Consider the following 17,515-nt stretch of genomic DNA (forward strand, 5'->3'; position numbering starts at 1 on the left):
AACAGCAAGAAGAAAAAAAATGAGTTGACAATGGAAAAAGTGCTCAGTAAATGCTGTGCTCTTTGGAGATGGTGCAACAGAGGGAACAGCATCTCCTCTCAGCCTGGGTCCAAAATTAGTCATAGCCCATTGGCAGCAGATGCAGAACAAGTAAGTGCTCACCTCAAAGAAGGAAGTCAGCACCAACAGCTGCCTAGGAATGAGCATTTATCATACTTTATTAGTTTCTAAGGTACCAGCTTCCCCAGAATCTGGCTGCTGTGGTTCTGCAAAGCAAGCCTTCCTAAGAAATGCTGAGCAAAGCCAGTGCTCAGACAATCCTCCCAAAGACTGGTTTGTCTTTGGACAAACCTCATCATTTGCCAGAGAAGGTCCATGGGACACTAGTTGTGTCAGCTAGTATCAACACATTCTGGCTCTGATGTCCAATGTAGCCTGTCCCCATTTTTTTTTTTTTTTTTGTACCAGGGACTGAATCCAGGGGTGCTTAACCACTGAGTCACATCTGCAGCCCCTTATTTACTTATTTATTTTGAGACAGGGTCTCACTAGGTTGCTTCTTATAGTCTCGCTAAATTGCTGAGGCTGGCTTTGAATCTGCAAACCTCTTACCTCAGCCTCCCAAACTGGGATTATAGGCGTGCATCACTGTGCCCAGCTGCCTGTCCCCACTTATGATGGTGGAGTGTCTGTCACTAAGTATCCGCTCATTGAACATCAGCATGGGTGCATACCCAGAAACCCTGAAACAAGTAGGACTACTCAGGGTGCTGAGTGCTAAGATACCCCCACCACCCAGGATCACAAACTGCACAACCATCTTGGGGGGAATAGCTGTGACTCTGAAGGTGTCTGCACCTACCCATGAAGCACATGCCCCTTGTCACCACAGACCATCTTAGAAATTAGAGCAAAGTCAAGGCCCGGTGACAGCCCTCTCAGACATTGCCCAAAGTAGCAGAGACCACCAGAAGTAGCCCTTCTACCAAAAAAGAAAAACAGCTTCAGAAAAGAAGGTCTTCCAGGTTTCCCATCCTTAGGATCTTCAGGGAAAACAGTCCTCCTGTGGGTGGGTAGCTGCCTTAGAATGGTACCTCTGAGACAAGCCTTTTTTCTTTTTCTTTTCTTTCTTTCTTTTTTTTTTTTTTTGGGGGGGGGAGGTACTTGGGTTCAAACCCAGGGGTGCTTTACCACTGAGCTACATCCCTAGCCCTTTTTATTTTTTTGAGACAGGGTCTAGCTAAATTTTTAAAACTGGCCTTGAACTTGAGTTCCTCCTGCCTCAGACTCCTGAGTCAATGGGATTACAGACCATGTTCCAATGCACCAGGAGGGATAAGGCTCTTCTACAGGTTTGGAACTTAGGGTATGGCCATGTGAAGACAATGGTCCACACAGGCCTCATCTGCCACCACATCTGTCCAAGCTCACAACATTGAGTGTTCAATACAAAATTTTAATCCAGCATTTGGTGGTCAAAGGCTTTGAAAGGTAACATTTCATGTTCAGGTAGGTCTTGATGAATAGAAATTTAAAAATACAGATGATGGAGAGGTGCTAGTCATCTAGTGTAGACCTCAGGATTGAGTTATCAGCCTCAGTTCCCCCAAGCTGCAGCTTTCAAATTACAGGCCCAGGCTACCAAGTCACTCTTCACTTGTGCAAAAGAAGCTACAAAGACTTGTGTAGACACTCCTCAGGCAAGCATCATTTGCCTGTGTGCTAATGTTCAGGGCAGAAAATACATCCCTCTCAATCCCAAAAGTCATACTGGAAGCACTGCTCACAAAGGGCACACAGCCTAATGTCAGAACAGCCACACTAGACAGGCTCATAGGGAACAAGTTGGGTACAACTGGCCCATTGCCAACTTTCCCCACACAAGAGATCCATCCTCAGTCAGAGAGCCAAGAACTAAACCCCTCTCGTTGCAAAGACAGTTGGAAGGTATCATCCTGAAATTGAGATTTAGGTTACTTTTAATTTTGAATTTCAATATTCTATCACTCAGTTGTGCAAAAAAAAAAAACCTAGTTATCTCAGCTGGGTGTGATGACACATGCCTGTATCCCCAGCAACTCAGGAGACTGAGGCAGAAGGATCATAAATTCAAGGCCAACCTGGGTAATTCAGCAAAACCCTGTCTCAAGTTAAAAAGTATAGCCAGGGGCAGTGGTGCAGGCCTGTAATCCCAGCAACTCAGGAGGCTGAGTCAGGAGGATGTTGAGTTCAAAGCCAGCCTCAGTAAAAGCAATGTGCTCAGCAACCCAATGAGACCCTGTCTCTAAATAAAAAATACAAAATAGGGCTGGGGATGTGGCTCAGTGGTCAAGTACCCCTGAGTTCAATCCCCAGTACCCCCCAAAAAAGTAAAAGAAAATGACTCTTAACGTTTTTGCCCCTCCTCTCAAAAACCCACACCCCAATTTATGAGAAAAACACTGTTAAATCCCAATAGGGGAACATTCTATAGTAGCTGATCAGTATCTTCAAAACTATCAATTATGCCAGATATGGTGGCACAAGCTTGTAACCTTAGTGACCCAAGAGGCTGAGACAGGAGGATTTAAAGTTCAAGGCCAACCTAACCAACTTATAAAACCCTGTCTCAAATTTTTTAAAATTTGAAAAAGGACTAGGGATGAAACTCAAGTGGAACATGCCCCTGGATTCAAAACACACACACACACACACACACACACACACACACACACACACACTCTCTCTCTCTCTCAAGGTCATCAAAAAACAAATGAATGTCTGAAAAACTGTCACAGCAAGAAGGGCCTAAGAAGGCATAAGGACTAAAAGCAGTGTGTTCTGGATGAACTCCTGGAACAGTAAAAGGACATTATGTTAAAAACTAGAGGGTTTTGAATAAATTATAGACTTTGGCTTATGTATTAACATTTATTCTTTACACCAAGGGTGGTGACACTTGCCTGTAATCTCAGTGACTCAGGAGGTTTTGAAGTTTGAGGCCAGCCTAGGCAACTTAGAGAGACCCTGTCTCCAAATGAATATAGTGCGGGAAGTGTGTGTTGGGGATGTGGTTCAATGGTTGAGCACCCTGGGTTCAATCCCCAGTACTGCAAGAAAAAACAACCAAAAGCAAAAACAGTGAGACAAACTGGCATGGGAATAATACACCACAGGATGCACAGGTATATCCATGAGAAGAATGCCAGCAAAGGAGCAAAGAGGCCAGGCTCCAAAAGCCAAGGCCACAACAAGTCCAAAGCCTGTTTTAGAAGAGCAGATATGAAACTCAAAACAGAATCTAGTACAGACCCAAAGCCTGAAGAAGGGGTGGCCACCACAAAGCAGACTGCTCAGACAAAGCTTATAACCATGAGGTGGGGAGGTTCCACAGAGGGGAATTTCTTTAGGCAAAGAGGAAGAGCCTGAAGAAGACAAAAGCCACCAAGAATGAGGCAGCTACAAACGTCCTGGACATTATCCTGGGCATGCAGGCTGGAAAAAGGACCACAACTAGGCTTCTGAAGCAGGGCCCTTTCTAGGAGGAAGGTGACAGGTCAGGAGAGGAGGGGATGGGGCAGGAGTGGGATAAGGAGTGCTGGCACCTGGGGACCCAACCAGCAAGTCCTTGGAGTGTTCCCTCACCAGGAAAAGGGGAAATAAGAAGGAAAGGGAAATGCCAGACGTGGGGGGAAAAGTCTACATGTATCATGCCTTCCCTGGAGGAACAGCAGCCCTGGCTGCACTAAAACCAAGCCTGCAGCACTAAGGACCCCTTTTGACTCAGTGAAGGGCACCACACCTAAGACTTGGGCTCCAGAACAAGGTCCTGAACGTCCAATGGCCATGAAGGCCCTCTCCTCCCAAGCCCAGCCTCCTGAAAATAAGAAAGGAGAATTGAAGAGACAGCACAATCCCCTTTCCCCACAAAATTTCCACTGTAGGTCAAGCACTTGGTGAGAATGTCAGGTAGTTTCAAGTCTCTGAAAATCTTACTAGCTTTCTCTAACAAGAAACTGTCCCTTGGAGCCACAACTCCTTCCTACTGAAGTAAAGTCAGTTCCCAAAGAGAAGAATGAGCCAAAGAACAGGATTTTCACAACAAATTCACTACATAAAAATTACACCTTGAGGCTGAGGTTGTGGTTCAGCAGTAGAGCACTCGCCTAGCCCCCCATGCGAGATACTGGGTTCAATCCTCAGCACCACAATAAAATAAAGGTATTGTGTCCAACTACAACTAAAAAATTTATTAAAATTATTTTTTAAATTATTTTTTAAAAATTACACCTTTAACTGAATGAATTCTGAACAAAGCCCCACTGAGGCACCAGCCTTCTCTTGAGTGGGCAGACCTACCACAGGTCACCCCCAAGTCTGTACAAAAGACCTGCACCTCCAGAACCAAGATCCTTGAGGCCAGCTTAGGCAACTTAGAGAGACCTTCAAACCACTCTTCACATACTTCGATTTCCTGCAGGCAGCAAGCTGACTTGAAACAGACTAGGTCTGTCCCCCAGCCCAGAGGGCACCAATCTGGTCTGTGAAATGAAGTCAGCAGGCCATCCAGAACCACACACCCACCTTCATCAGGCCCCTTGGCAAATCTCCAGGTAAAAACCACACACTCACTCTCAGTTGTGGGCTGTGAGAGGCTTGCCCATGTTCTCCATACACAGAATCTGCAGCACCAGCAACCAGCTTTTGTTAGTCCCTAAGTAATCCCACTATTTAAACATAACCCTGAATAGATGCTCTGATAAAGATTTGAAGTTCCTTTATAAGGAACTGAATATCTCTCTTAGCACATTCAAAGCTTGGAAATCTCTTGGGATAAACTTTCAGTTTAAATGCCAGGAAATTTTTCAGACTAAAACAGTGAAAACAAGATTTTAAACAACTATATAAATGCAATCAAGGTCAGGTAGAGAAATAGAACCCACAGCCATCAAGGACCCAAACAGGCCTCTCTCCTCTCAAAAAGAACACATTCCTCATGACCCTGAGAAAATGCACTCTACCTGTGATCTAACTAGAGACTGAATACTGAACCTGTTGGCAATATTCAAGTAAAAGAGCCTGCCGTCACACTGAACATGTGAAGGGTGTGATCCGGTCACAGAAGAATGCACAAGTGAGAAGACCTCAATGATACATGTCCAAAACTTACTTTCCACACCAGCACTTCCTCCCCTATGCACTGTCCTTTGAACCTGCCTTCAAAACAACTGCACTAAATACCCCATAACCACCTGTCATCAACGGGTGGGTCTGGAGCATACCCACGTGGCCTTGGCCTCACACCTGCTGCACCCAGTGCTCCTTGGAAGCAACTTGTTCTCCTCACAGAACTAAAAACCATACAGGATTCTGCCCAAGGGCATTCCACAGAATGGGGGAAGTACATAACAGGACCATTCTTCTCCAAACTTATCATCACAGACAGGGCTGATCACTCTTGCCCTTCCTTTCTGCAGCACTTTCCAGCTCATCACTGGAGTCAGTCAGCTGTCCAGGAGCACCCCAACCCTGAACCAAAGGACAAGGACACACTGAAAAGGCTGACACGTGTCTAGAAGTCACCTGTTCCTCCTCCCTAAAACCATGCTGCAGGCAGCCCAAAGGCCAAGACCTGACTAGAAGCCTGAAGCTTCTTTCAGGCCCCATCACTGCAGGAGGCTGCTATGATCTTTATCTTAAACTGGCACATCAGAGAGCAGACCAAGTAATTACTTCCACCCCTTATTAGTAATGGGGACCCCACATTACCAACTTGGTAACTGCTATTGGGGAGTCACTGGAGACAGAAATACATCATGCTCCACACCAGATGGGCCATGTGAGGAGAAGCTACCCACCCACAAAGGAGTGTGACAATCAGAAGCCACTTCTTTCAATGCGCTCTGCCTTTCCCACCACCTTCCCCCACAGATGCAACACCCTTGCAAAAGACAGAGCACCCAGAGCATGCAGGAAGTTGCTCTGCCCAAACCCCAACTCTCCCTTTAACAACACTGTTGCACGTTTCTTTTTTCCAACAGGAGGGTTCTAAGCCTCACCCCAGCAGAGCCTCACCCCTCAACGAGGATGAAGCACAGCTTCCTTCCAAACAGCTGCTTTCTGACAGCACACAGCTGAAACAGGCCCCAGGGGTCACAGAGTACAGCCATCTGCCCAGAGAAATATGTGTGTTCTCCTCCATATGAAGACATTCCTCCTGCCACAGCACAGCAAGACACTCAGGTTTAACCCTCAGGGAAGACACCCTGGGCAGCAGCACCAAGGAATTCCTTACAACCAGGTGCTGGGTTGAGGTGCCTGGCAGACCCTCACTTAGGGACTCCTCATGTGGGGCAAGGTGACAGTGGAGTCTCTACCAAATTGCACTTGACTATTTATGAGGCAAGTACTTAACCTCTCTCACTTCAGTTCCACCAAACTTAAAATAGGAACAATATCTACCTCACAACATGATATGAATGAAGTACACAGCAAAGTGTCTGCCTTCAAGTAAGGGCTCAATAAAGACTTACATCCTTTGATCCACAATAGTGCCAGACTCGGGTAAGCCATTTTCCATCTTGACAGCTCATACTGTTTCTCCCTCTGTTGAGAAAGTTAGGTTGGACCTGGGTCTTCTCATACAGAACCTGCCCTGCCACCCTAACATAGAGATACAAAACTCACTCTAACTATTCACCTCTATCTGTCCTTGGATATAAATGCAATATCGGGGCCATTTCTGCCATTACTTAAAGGAAATTTGGCATATTCTCACACACATGCATGTGGGGGACTCTAGCTGACAAAGGTGCAAAGCCTAGATTCTCTCAATTCCTTATTACAGAAGTCTATCCGCTATTCTGTAATTTTTTTCTGCTCCCTGGGTTTCCAGTGTTTTGCACTAAAAAAGCTGCCTGAAGAAAAGCAAATGGTGAACTCCAATTCCATCAAGTGGAAGTGTCAAGGCCATGAGAAAATATACTCTTTTCTTTTTCCCACAGACATCATCAAATACACACCTTTCACACAGCATCACTGAGTGAAAGTTCGCTTTATAAATGTCCAGGATGAATGTCGCCAGAGCCTCCACTGAGGCATGCCAGCAGCCTAAATGTTTTTTGCCCCCTAGCCCAGACACCTCAGGGTATAACATGTGTTGCAAAGTCAAAGACATTCTTTTTTCCTTTCATCATTTTCCTCCACCAGACAGGTCCCCCTTTTCTAGACTTTGGATTCATCATCATTCGTCTCTACAACAGAAGACTGTAACCTGAAGTTCTCCCAATTCAGCGCAGGGAGAGCTCTCTGTCTCAGAGACCCCATACCTTCCCTCAAATTGTCAAAAGGGCTCATGATCCTCCCAAAACATTAAGATCCGTTATTACAAAGCTTCATTCTGGAAGATAAGAGGCCAAGTAAACTTCTTAGGTCTTCATTCAATTAAGGGATTTTTTTTCCTTTTATTCTGTCAAACTGGGAATCGAACCCAGGGCCTCGTGAGCAGGCTAGAAAGCGCTCTACCACTGAGCCATAAATTTGCCTTTGAACCAAGTTTTGCTAGCTCTCTGACATTCTCCCATGACCCACTTCACATCGCATACAAGGTAAACATACTTAATCACAGTCTCAACACTCCAAGACTGAACAGAGGGAAAATACAAAAACACTAAGGATACTTTTACCAACATAGTAAAAACACAGAAACATTTCTCCACATTTCACCCAACAAGTGGTTGTTTTTTTTTCCCCCTAAAATTCCTCCTCCCTGTCAAGCTCACACTCCCCCTTGGCGGTGCCTCTGAGCCCGGCCTCCCGGGGCTTCCCACCTTCGTGAGCAAAGCCATGAGCAGAATGAGCACCCAAATGCCACGGCTGAGAGCAGAGCGTCCCAGACCACCCCAATTAGGATTTTGGAATCTAACCGCGAGCATCAGGCGTTTAGGGCAGGATCCCGCACCCTCTGCTTCCTGGAACCCCGTCCCAGGTGAAGGCCCAGAACCGCTCCTCCGCGGACAGGACCGCAAGGTAAGCCCAGAGGCTCGGCTTCAGACTGCGAGGAGGCGAAAACAAACTTTCCAGGCACTTCCACCCCGCCCGCTCGGGTGACACCTCCCGGCCTCCCCCGCCCTCCGCGCCTGTCAGCGCCCCTGGCCGCCCGGCGCCTACCGCAGCCGAGGCCCGCGCTCCCCGCGGCGGCCGAGAGGCGCCCGGCCGGAGCCAGCGGCCCGGCCCGCCGCCTGGCCGCAGGTGAGGCGCCGCCCGGCCGCGAAACCGGGCCGCCTCGTCAGACCCGGAGGCAGCCGAGTTCGCGGATAACGGGCCGGCGCACCCCGTCCCCCGCAGCGCGCTCACCAGCTGGCTGGTGGTCCTGGCCATCGGCCCCGCGTCGGCGCGGGCACCTCCCCCGCAGTGCTGCGCGGCTCGGCGCCTGCTCAGCGTCCTCCTCCCCGCGACGGAGCCCCAGCAATGGCCGCCCTCATCCTGCGCCCGCCCCGCCGCCCGCCGCCCCCGGCGCCACCCCGCCCCCGCGCGACGCCGAGCGGGACTTCCGCCGCGCCGCCGCCACCGCCCGCACTCATTGGCCGCGTCCGCCGTCGCGCGCCGCGTCCCACGGGGCCCCGCCCGCGTCCCGGGCCGCATTTCCGGGTTGGGGCCTGGTCCCGCCTCCGGAGGGAATCCTGCGCGAGCCAATCCCGGACCGCTGGGCGGGGTCGGCCGAGCTGTCATTGCCGCTCAGGGTCCGGGAAACTGAGGTTCCGAACCCGGTCCCGTCAAGGTCACGCCCGTAGCAAGCTGCCGGGCTGTGCTAGAACCCGCGGCTCAGACTCGGGCCGGCCGTGCGTGAATGCCAGGAGGCAACCTATGAGAGTTTACAGCTCACGAGCGACAACGGAGGAAAGGGGCCATCGAAGGATTTAACAGACCCACTAACAGTCCCGCAACACCCTCGGAACTGTGTCTTTGCCTAATGTTCTTGTGGTTCCTTTTTCTTTTTGGTGGTGATAATTGTTTTGATGATGATGATGGTGGTGGTAGTGGGTTTTTTATATTGCAGTGAAATACACATAAAATTTAGCATTTTAACCTATTTTCTTAGGGCCCCGTATATGCTAGGCAAGTGCCTCTACTATTGAGCTACACCCCCTGGCTTTAACTTGATACTGGGTATTGATCCTAGAGGCAGTTTAGCACTGAACCACATCCCCAGCCCTTTATTTAACTTTTATTTTGAGACAGAATCTCACTAAGTTGCTTAGAACCTCACTAATTTGCTGAAGCCGGCCGGCCTCCCTCAAACTTTCCATCCTCCTGCATCGCTGGGCTTAGAAACATGGGCTACCACGCCTGGCACCTTTAATAATTTTTAAGTGCACAATTCAGCAATATTCAGTACTTCTCATTTTTGTGATGCGATAATATCTTAAAACTAGGATCACCCTTATTACCTGAAGGTATTTTTTTATTTTATATTTTTTTGGTACTGGAGATAGAACCCAGGGCTTCATATATGCTAAACACGCACACTACCATGGAGCCACACCACAGCCTCTGCAGTTTTAAACAATCTGTTTTCAAATTTTCCAACAGCAATAAATCTTTATTTAAAAAATTAAAATTCAAAACCAGGTACAAAACCCAACACGGTAGTGCAATCCTGTAATCCTAACAGCTTGGGAGGCTGAGGCCGGAGGATTGCAAGTTCAAAGCCAACTTACTGAAGCCCTAAGCAACTTAGCTAGACACTGTCTCAAAATAAAATAATAGGGGCTCAGTTTGTTGCTCAGTGGTAAAACACTTGCCTAGCACATGTGAGGCACTGGGTTTGATCCTCAGTACCACATAAAAATAAATAAATAAAACAAAGGTATTGTGTCCATCTACAAGTAAATAAAATAAAAATAATAATAATAAGGCTGGGGATATGGCTCAGTAGTTAAGCACTCCTCCCCAGGGCAATCCCTTGTAACAAAAAGGGGGAGGGGACACAAAGGCATATGCTGACAGTCTCAGCTACTCAGGAGGCTGAAACAAGAGGATCTCTCTCTTTTTAAAAAAATTTTATTAGTTTTTTAGGTGGACACAATATCTATATTTTATTTTTATGTGGTGCTGAGAATCGAACCCAGTGCCTCAAACATGCTAGGTAAGCACGCTACCACTTGAGCCACATCCCCAGCCCCGCAAGAGGATCTCTTGAGCCCAGAATTTCAAGTCCAGCCTGGGCAACATAGTGCAACTTTGTCTGAAAACCCTAATCCAGCATCCCTGATATTGTTGCTCCACTTTTCAGTTGAGGAAACTGAGGCACTGGGAGGCAGTTCTGCAACTTGCTCAGGGTCATGCAGTGTCAGGATCCAAATATCCATGTGGCCAAAGCCTGTACATCAACCCCTGTCAGCTCTGACTGACTGTCCTTGCCCTCTGTACATTTATAGACCTTTAAAAAACAACATCATAAAAAAAAAAAAAACCAGGTATGGTGGTATATGCCTGAAGTCCCAGCTACTGAGGTTGAGGAGGTGGCTGACACAGGGGAATCACAAGTTCAAGGACATCCTGGGCAACTTGACACAGTCTCAATAAAATTTTTAAAAAATTAAAAAGAGGGCTGGGGATGTGGCTCAAGCGGTAGGGCGCTCGCCTGGCATGCGTGCGACCCAGGGTTCGATCCTCAGCACCACATACGAACAAGGATGTTGTGTCCGCCGAGAACTAAAAAATAAATGTTGAAATTCTCTCTGTGTATCTCTCTCTCTCTCTCTCTCTCTCTCTCTCTCTGTCTCTATCTTAAAAAAAAAAAAAACTTCAAAAAAAAAAAAAAATTAAAAAGAGCTGGGTATATAGCTCAGTGGTAGAACACTTGCCTAACATGCTCCAGGCCTTAAATTCAATCCCCAGTAACCCACTTCAAACAAAAAACAAACAAACAACAACAACAACAACAAAAAAAAACTGGCAACTATAACCCCTAACCCCATGCTATTCTTGCTGTTTTGATACTTGTTTCTTTCACTTAACAATGTATCATCTGTACCCTGTATGGCTCTCCTGACCTCTTTTCCTCAGTTCTATAAGTCCAGAGGAGGCCACTAGAGGAATATAACATTTAAAGATGAAATGAATGTTTATACATTCAGGTACCGATTTTCTAATAGACATGAAAATGATTCCCAGATTTTTTGTTTTGTTTTATTTTTCCCTCATGAACAAGGACTACAGCACACCCTTCCTTATCTCTTTTAGGATAAATTCTTAGCTTATGGAATTACTGAACCAAAATATAATTCATGCTGCCAAACTACCTGCCCCACTTCAGAAAGGGTAGTCTAGTTTACACTCACCCTGAGTGCACAGAGAGAAGCTCAAGGTGGACACAAGCTCTCATATCTCAAAACATAGATAACCACTGGAGACACCAACCCCAGCACCCCCTCAAGTCACCACAAGCAGTGTCTGCTTGTTCCACACAACAGCCCATGAGCATCAGCTGCTATGATGGTTCCCACTTTTCATTTGAGGAGACAGGCTTCTGTGGCTTGTCTACTGTGCTGTAGAACAGAGTTCAAGGTCACCGAGCACAGGTCTCAAAACCAGACCTGACCAACTCTGCTCTTAGTCAACAGCCATTCTATTTATTTTGGTCCTCACAAAGCAATAAAAACTTTTCCTGAGCCCAGCATGGTGGCACACACCTGTAATTCTTATGACTCAGGAAGCTAAGGCAGGAGGATCACAAGTTCAAGGCCAATCTCAGCAACTTAGCAAGGTCCTAAGCAACTTAGTGAAACCCTGTCTCAAAAAATAAAGAGGGCTGGGGGTGTAGCTTGGTGGTGAAGCCCCTGGGTTCAATACCCACTCCACCCTACCCCCCCAAAAAAAGAAAATCAGGTAACTAGGTCACAGTTTTGGTAATTTTTGGCGGGGAGGGGGGCAATGGAGATTGAACCCTGGGGACACTCTACCACAGAGGTTATAGCCCTAGCTTTTTTAAATTTTTTATCTTGAGACAGGGTTTAAGTTGCCCAGGCTGGCCTTGAACTTTTTTTTTTTTTTAGTTGTAGATGAACACAATACCTTTATTTTGTTTATTTTATGTGGTACTGAGGATCAAACCCAACCCTGGCCTTGAACTTATAGTTCTCCTGCCTCAGCCATATCCATGTGGCCAAAGCCTGTACATCAACCCCTAAGAGATTATAGACATGCTGTCCCAGTTAAAAGGTAAAATTTAAGTGAAAAGGGTGGGAAAATGCCAGGATAAGAGCTGTCAGCAAGGAACACCCAGACTGAAGTGGAGTAGACTTCTAGAGGACATTATAGATTCTTGCCACAAATAAACTTGAATTCAGGTTGGGCATGATGGCCACACCTAGAACCCAGTGACTAAGGAGCTTAAGGCAGGAGGATCACAAGTTCAAGGCCAGCTTCAGCAATGTAGTGAGACCCTATCTCAAAATAAAAAATAAGCCAGGCAAGATGGTGCAACCACTAGCAGCTTGGGAGGCTAAGGCAGAAGGATCTCGAGTTCAAAGCCAGCCCCCAGCAAAAGCAATGTGCTAGCAACTCAGTGAGACCCTGTCTCTAAATGAAATACATAATAAGACTGGGGACATGGCTCAGTGGTCAAGTGCCCCTGAGTTCAATCACTGGTACCCAAAAATTTAAAAAAAAAAAAAGGGCTGGGGATATAGCTAAGTGGTAGAGCACACCTGGGTTCAATCCCTAGTATCAGGGGGAAAATTTGAGTTAAATTGAGGAACTCACAGGGAAATGAGAAAAAAAATCCAGAATAGCTCTACCAAAAAGGAATCACAATCACAGCCCATACCTCTTCTCAATCCTCTCTACTGTGACTGATATTTACAGTCATGGTCAGTTACACTGATTCTGTCTGTAGTCATCATATTCTACCTGGACAGGAGGCAGAAGACATGGCAGGTATAAAAACTGAATCCTTACCATTTCAACAGAAAGGCAAGAAATAATGACGAAAAATGATGAATCATAAAAAGTATAAAGATATTTCTAGAAAAGCAGACAGACATCTGGGCATGGAGGTGCATGCCTATAATCCCAATGACTTGGGAGGGTCTCAAGATTAAGGCCAGCTTCAGCAATTTAGCAAGAACTTGTCTCAAAAAAGTTCAAAAGGATTGGGCCACAGATCAGTGGTAGAGCTCCCCTGGGTTCAATCCCCAGTACAAAACAAACAAACAAACAAACAACAAAAAAATCACAAACGGCCAGATACAGTGACACATGACTGTAATCCCAGAGACTGAAGAAAGAGGGTCTCAAGTTTGAGGCCAGCTTCAGCAATTTAGTGAGACCTTGTCTCAAAAAATAAAAAAAGTCTGGGACATAGCTCAGTGGTAAAGCACCCCTGGGTTCAATCACTGGTACCACTCACACACATACACAATCCAATGAATGTTTTCAAATAACCCTTATAAATCTAAGCATGTATGTAAAAGGATTTTTGTACTATTAAGGATCAAACCCAGGACTTCACACATGCTAGGCAAGCAGTCTACCTCTGAGTTATACCCCCAGCTCCCAATAAGTAAATGCAAAGAAAAAAGCCTGGAAGGAAATATAGGCAATGCTGATTTCCACTGGGGTGCAGACTGGGTTCTCTTAACGTTTTTCCTGTTCAAGTCCATTGTACCAACACACAGCCCTGTGGTTCTTAAGTAGTTCACAGAGAAACTGGGAAGGAAGAAGTGGGTGAAAAGTAAAAATGGTGAAAGGTGGATCCCACCTGTGCTGTGGGCGTGATGCAGCCAGGCAGCCTTGGGGAAGGAGTGAGGGGAGAGGAGGAGGCTGCTGCCCTGAAGAAAGCAGCTGAGCAGGCAGGGAGGGCAGCAGGAGGCTGAGGAAGAGCAGTCCTCACTCCTGCCAGGACCTTGACAGCAGAGAGCAGGAGAGGCCCAGGCCAAGCCCAGCCAGGCAGGCTTCTATTCTCACCTCTAGAGAGGCAGGGCACCTGTGTCAGGTCTGGCCGCCCATCTTGGGGACAATGAACACTGGGGGAGATAGTCTCACCTGGTCCAGCACAGTTCATGGGCACCTCAACTGGAGGAAGGAGACAGACTGTTCTCCAGCTCTTATCTGTCCCTTTCCTGCCCAATGCCTCTGTCCATAGCTGAAGGGTGTCTTGAGCCAAGCATCCAGGGGCTTGGTTTGACATTGTGAGGTCATGGATGTTGGGAGCCAACCATGAGGGGGCAGCGAGGATGCCCGATGTGCTGGCTGCACTTGGCCTGTGCTGCATTGTGTATTCCTCCTCACTTATTCCCATAACGTTTGCAGCACAAGGGGAGAAACGGGGTTCAGAAATTAGGAACCTAACCCAATGTCTCACAGCTAGGGTATTAGATACCTACTACTATGTAACAAATTTTCCCCAAACAATAGAGGTGCATTGTCTCATAGTTTCTGGGAGTCTGAAGCCGGGGAGGGAACCAGCAGCTGGGTGGTCTGGTTCAGGCATCTGAAGGCTTGAGCAAACCTGGAGTATCATTCCTACAGCAGTGGGCTGGAAGTCTCTGTATCATGTGAGCTGCTCTACAGAGCTGAATGTCTTCATGCTGTGGCAGCTGGCTCTCCCCAGAGTAAGTGGTTCAAGAGAAAACCATCAGACCCAAGCTGGAAGCTAAGGGTTTTTTAGTTTGTTTTCTTTGTTCTAGCAGGGAGAGGAGGTACTGGGGATTGAACGCAAGAGTACTCTCCCCCTTTTTTGGAGTCTTACTAAGTTGCCCAGGGTAGCCTGGAACTTGCAATTCCCCTGCCTAAGCCTCCCAAGTAGCTAGGATTACAGTTGTGCACCACTGTGCCCAGCCATGGTGGTTTTTATAACCTATATCCATCATCAGGAGGGACATCATGTGGGGGGCCACCTTCAAAGCCAGCTACCACCAATAGCCAAGGGCAGGACAACTACTAGCATTCATGCAGACACAGGAGAAAGGGGAAGGTAGGTCCACACCCCACAGATTTTGCAAGCACTTAAGTATCAAGCCAATGAAGAGCTGCACCAGGCAGAGCCCAGCTGATTTATATTTTAGACTCTCCTGCACCTGCTTGGCAGGGTCTGGGGAAAGGATCACAGGGGGCAAATAGGGAGGCAAAAAGACCAGTTAAGGTACAGGCAGGTGAGGGGAAAGGGCTTTTCAAATAGTAGCCTCTGCCCCTGGTCTCTGTTCACCATGCCCAAGGCTCCCAATATGCATTTGTTGATGGCTGCAGATGAATAGATGGATGAGAGATAACAAAGGGATTCAGTGGTTTCCAAGCTACCTAGGTGAATTCACATCTTCCCCTATTAACTGTGACAAAGAAGCTTGACTGGCAGTCAGGAAAGAGGCAGTTTTGTGAGATCTCAGTCTCCTAACTTGCCCTCCCAAACCTCAAATTTCCCAACTATAAAATGGGGCTCATTCAAAAACCGATTAAACTCTCAAAACTTGAAAACATCCACCATTGGTAAGAACGTAGGGAAAAAGGAACCTTCATGCACTGATGACAGAAATATGGTACCTCCTTTTTTAGTTTTTTTGTGATGTTAGATGCTGAAACCTGGGATGGAACTAGTATCTCTTTTAGACCTGAGCAGGAACACTTCTGCCTGGGTCCTTCTCTCCAGAATAATGGTCTGTCCAAGGATGTTCAGTACCTGATCCGCCACTGTGAGTATGTCATGATCTACAGAAAATGGGGGATTAAGGCTGCTATTCTGCTGACCTTAAAAATGGGAGACTAGGGCTGGGGTTGTGGCTCAGTGGCAGAGTGCTTGCCTCCCACATGTGAGGCACTGGATTCGATCTTCAGCACCACAAGAAAATGAATAAACAAAATAAAGATATTGTATCCATGTATAACTAAAAAAAAAAAAAAAAAAGGAGACTAGCCAGGGTTCTCCAGTGAGCCCAGTATAATCACAAGGGTCTCTAAACATAGAAAAGGAGGCTTGCTGGCCACTGCTGGCTTTGCAAAAGAAAAGGAGTCAGCAGCCTCTAGGAAACAAAGCAGAACAGGAGCCTCTGCAGATTTGCACCTGCCTTGACTTCAGCCCATGAGACCTGTTTCCTACGTGGGCCTCCAGAACCATAAAACCATAAGTTCCAATTGTTTTAAACAGGTTTGAGGTGATTTGTTACAGCAGCAACAGGAAACTCATGCAGAAGGCCATTCTCTGGTCTTCTTGGGATCACATGGGGACAAGAAGGTCACAGAGGGAAGAGGAATGCCCTGGAGTATCTGGATCCCCAGATACGCCCATTCCCACCCTCAAGCAATCCTTAGCAAGGGTGCGGTGAGAACTGGTTACTGTCACAGAACACCCATGTTTACAGAAAGGACCCGGGCACCTTTTACAATAGACAGATCCATGCACTCCCATCTGGGAAGCTCTCCAGGGCCTGGCTAGAAAAGGACTCTACCATTGAGCTACATTTCCAGCCCCCGGCCACTCTGTAGCTCTAGGACTCAGTACTCCAGTTTCCCCAAGAGAGAAGCAAGAATGACAAATAGGCCTCCTCCTTGGATTTTTTTTTTTCCTCCAATACTGAGAAGTGAACCCAGGGGCACTGTACCACTGCGCTACATCCCCAACCCTTTATATTTTTTGAGACAGGGTCTCTCTAATTTGCCCTGGCTGGCCTTAAATTTGCAGTGCTGCTGCCTCACCACTGCCCCCACCCCCCAGTAGCTAGGATTATAGGTTATAAGATTATAGCCATCACACCCAGCTTCCTCATTGGTTTTCTGGCAGAAAGATGGAAATGACTCAACACTAGTAAAGTATTTAAGAGCAAAGCCTGAAACCAGGTGAGGGTCAAGCTCACCTGCCTCTCATGGCCATAATGAGCCCTGCTGGATAGGCCCAGCGTGACCCACATTCACAACTGTCTCCCAGCACTGGACACATTGCAGGGAGTGGCCAGCCACATATTGAAAGGCGTGTGGCTATGGGACAGACCTAAGCATCCCTGCACCTGCAGCTCTTGGAAGGTTGGGATCCCATAGACTCACATTCTTGGGCTGATGGTGTGTACCCAGGAACACACAGGCTGAAACCTGGCCTGATGTACCCCTATCCCATCAGCTGATCTCCCCCGGATGTTTGCCCACAGTCCAGGTAAAAGCCCATGAGTGGTTTTGTTGCTGTGGCCTGGAGACATTTCTTTTATTGGAAGCAACATACAACAGCATCCTGGCACATTTTTCTCTTGCACCAAGGAATAATCTCATCACACAAAAGGGGGTGGAGCCACCTACTCCAGGACCCAAATGGGAAGAAAGTCAAGACACTACTCCCAGGCTTGACCCCCCCTGTGTCACAGCCATCCTCAGAGCCAGGAGGGCCCCCAAAGCCCGCCCACCTTGAAGCTATCCAAAGAGCCTGATGGCCCACGGTACTTTAATGGAGGAAGACCAAGAATGTGTTGGAGTAGAACACTGGAATGTGTTGCCCAAGCAACATTAAAGAAGCAAGCATAAGTTGAAGAGCCCCTGAACAGTGGTGAGACCC

At 47.2% G+C, this 17,515-nt stretch overlaps 1 protein-coding gene across 3 annotated transcripts in view; it reads right to left on the reverse strand.

The window, feature by feature from the left end:
* The window catches only part of PDPK1 (3-phosphoinositide dependent protein kinase 1), a 72,282-nt gene extending 63,785 nt beyond the window's left edge, over positions 1–8,497 (reverse strand). For all 3 annotated transcript variants that reach the window (XM_081297148.1, XM_081297150.1, XM_081297149.1), the window contains exon 1: positions 8,335–8,497. In XM_081297148.1, coding sequence (XP_081153274.1) covers positions 8,335–8,358 — 24 coding nt within the window. In that variant the 5' untranslated portion in view covers positions 8,359–8,497. The remainder of the gene's footprint in view (positions 1–8,334) is intronic.
* Between the last annotated feature and the right edge of the window lie 9,018 nt (positions 8,498–17,515).

This window comes from Spermophilus citellus (genome assembly GCF_964194105.1).
Source record: "Spermophilus citellus genome assembly, chromosome: 6".
NCBI classification, from domain to species: domain Eukaryota; kingdom Metazoa; phylum Chordata; class Mammalia; order Rodentia; family Sciuridae; genus Spermophilus; species Spermophilus citellus.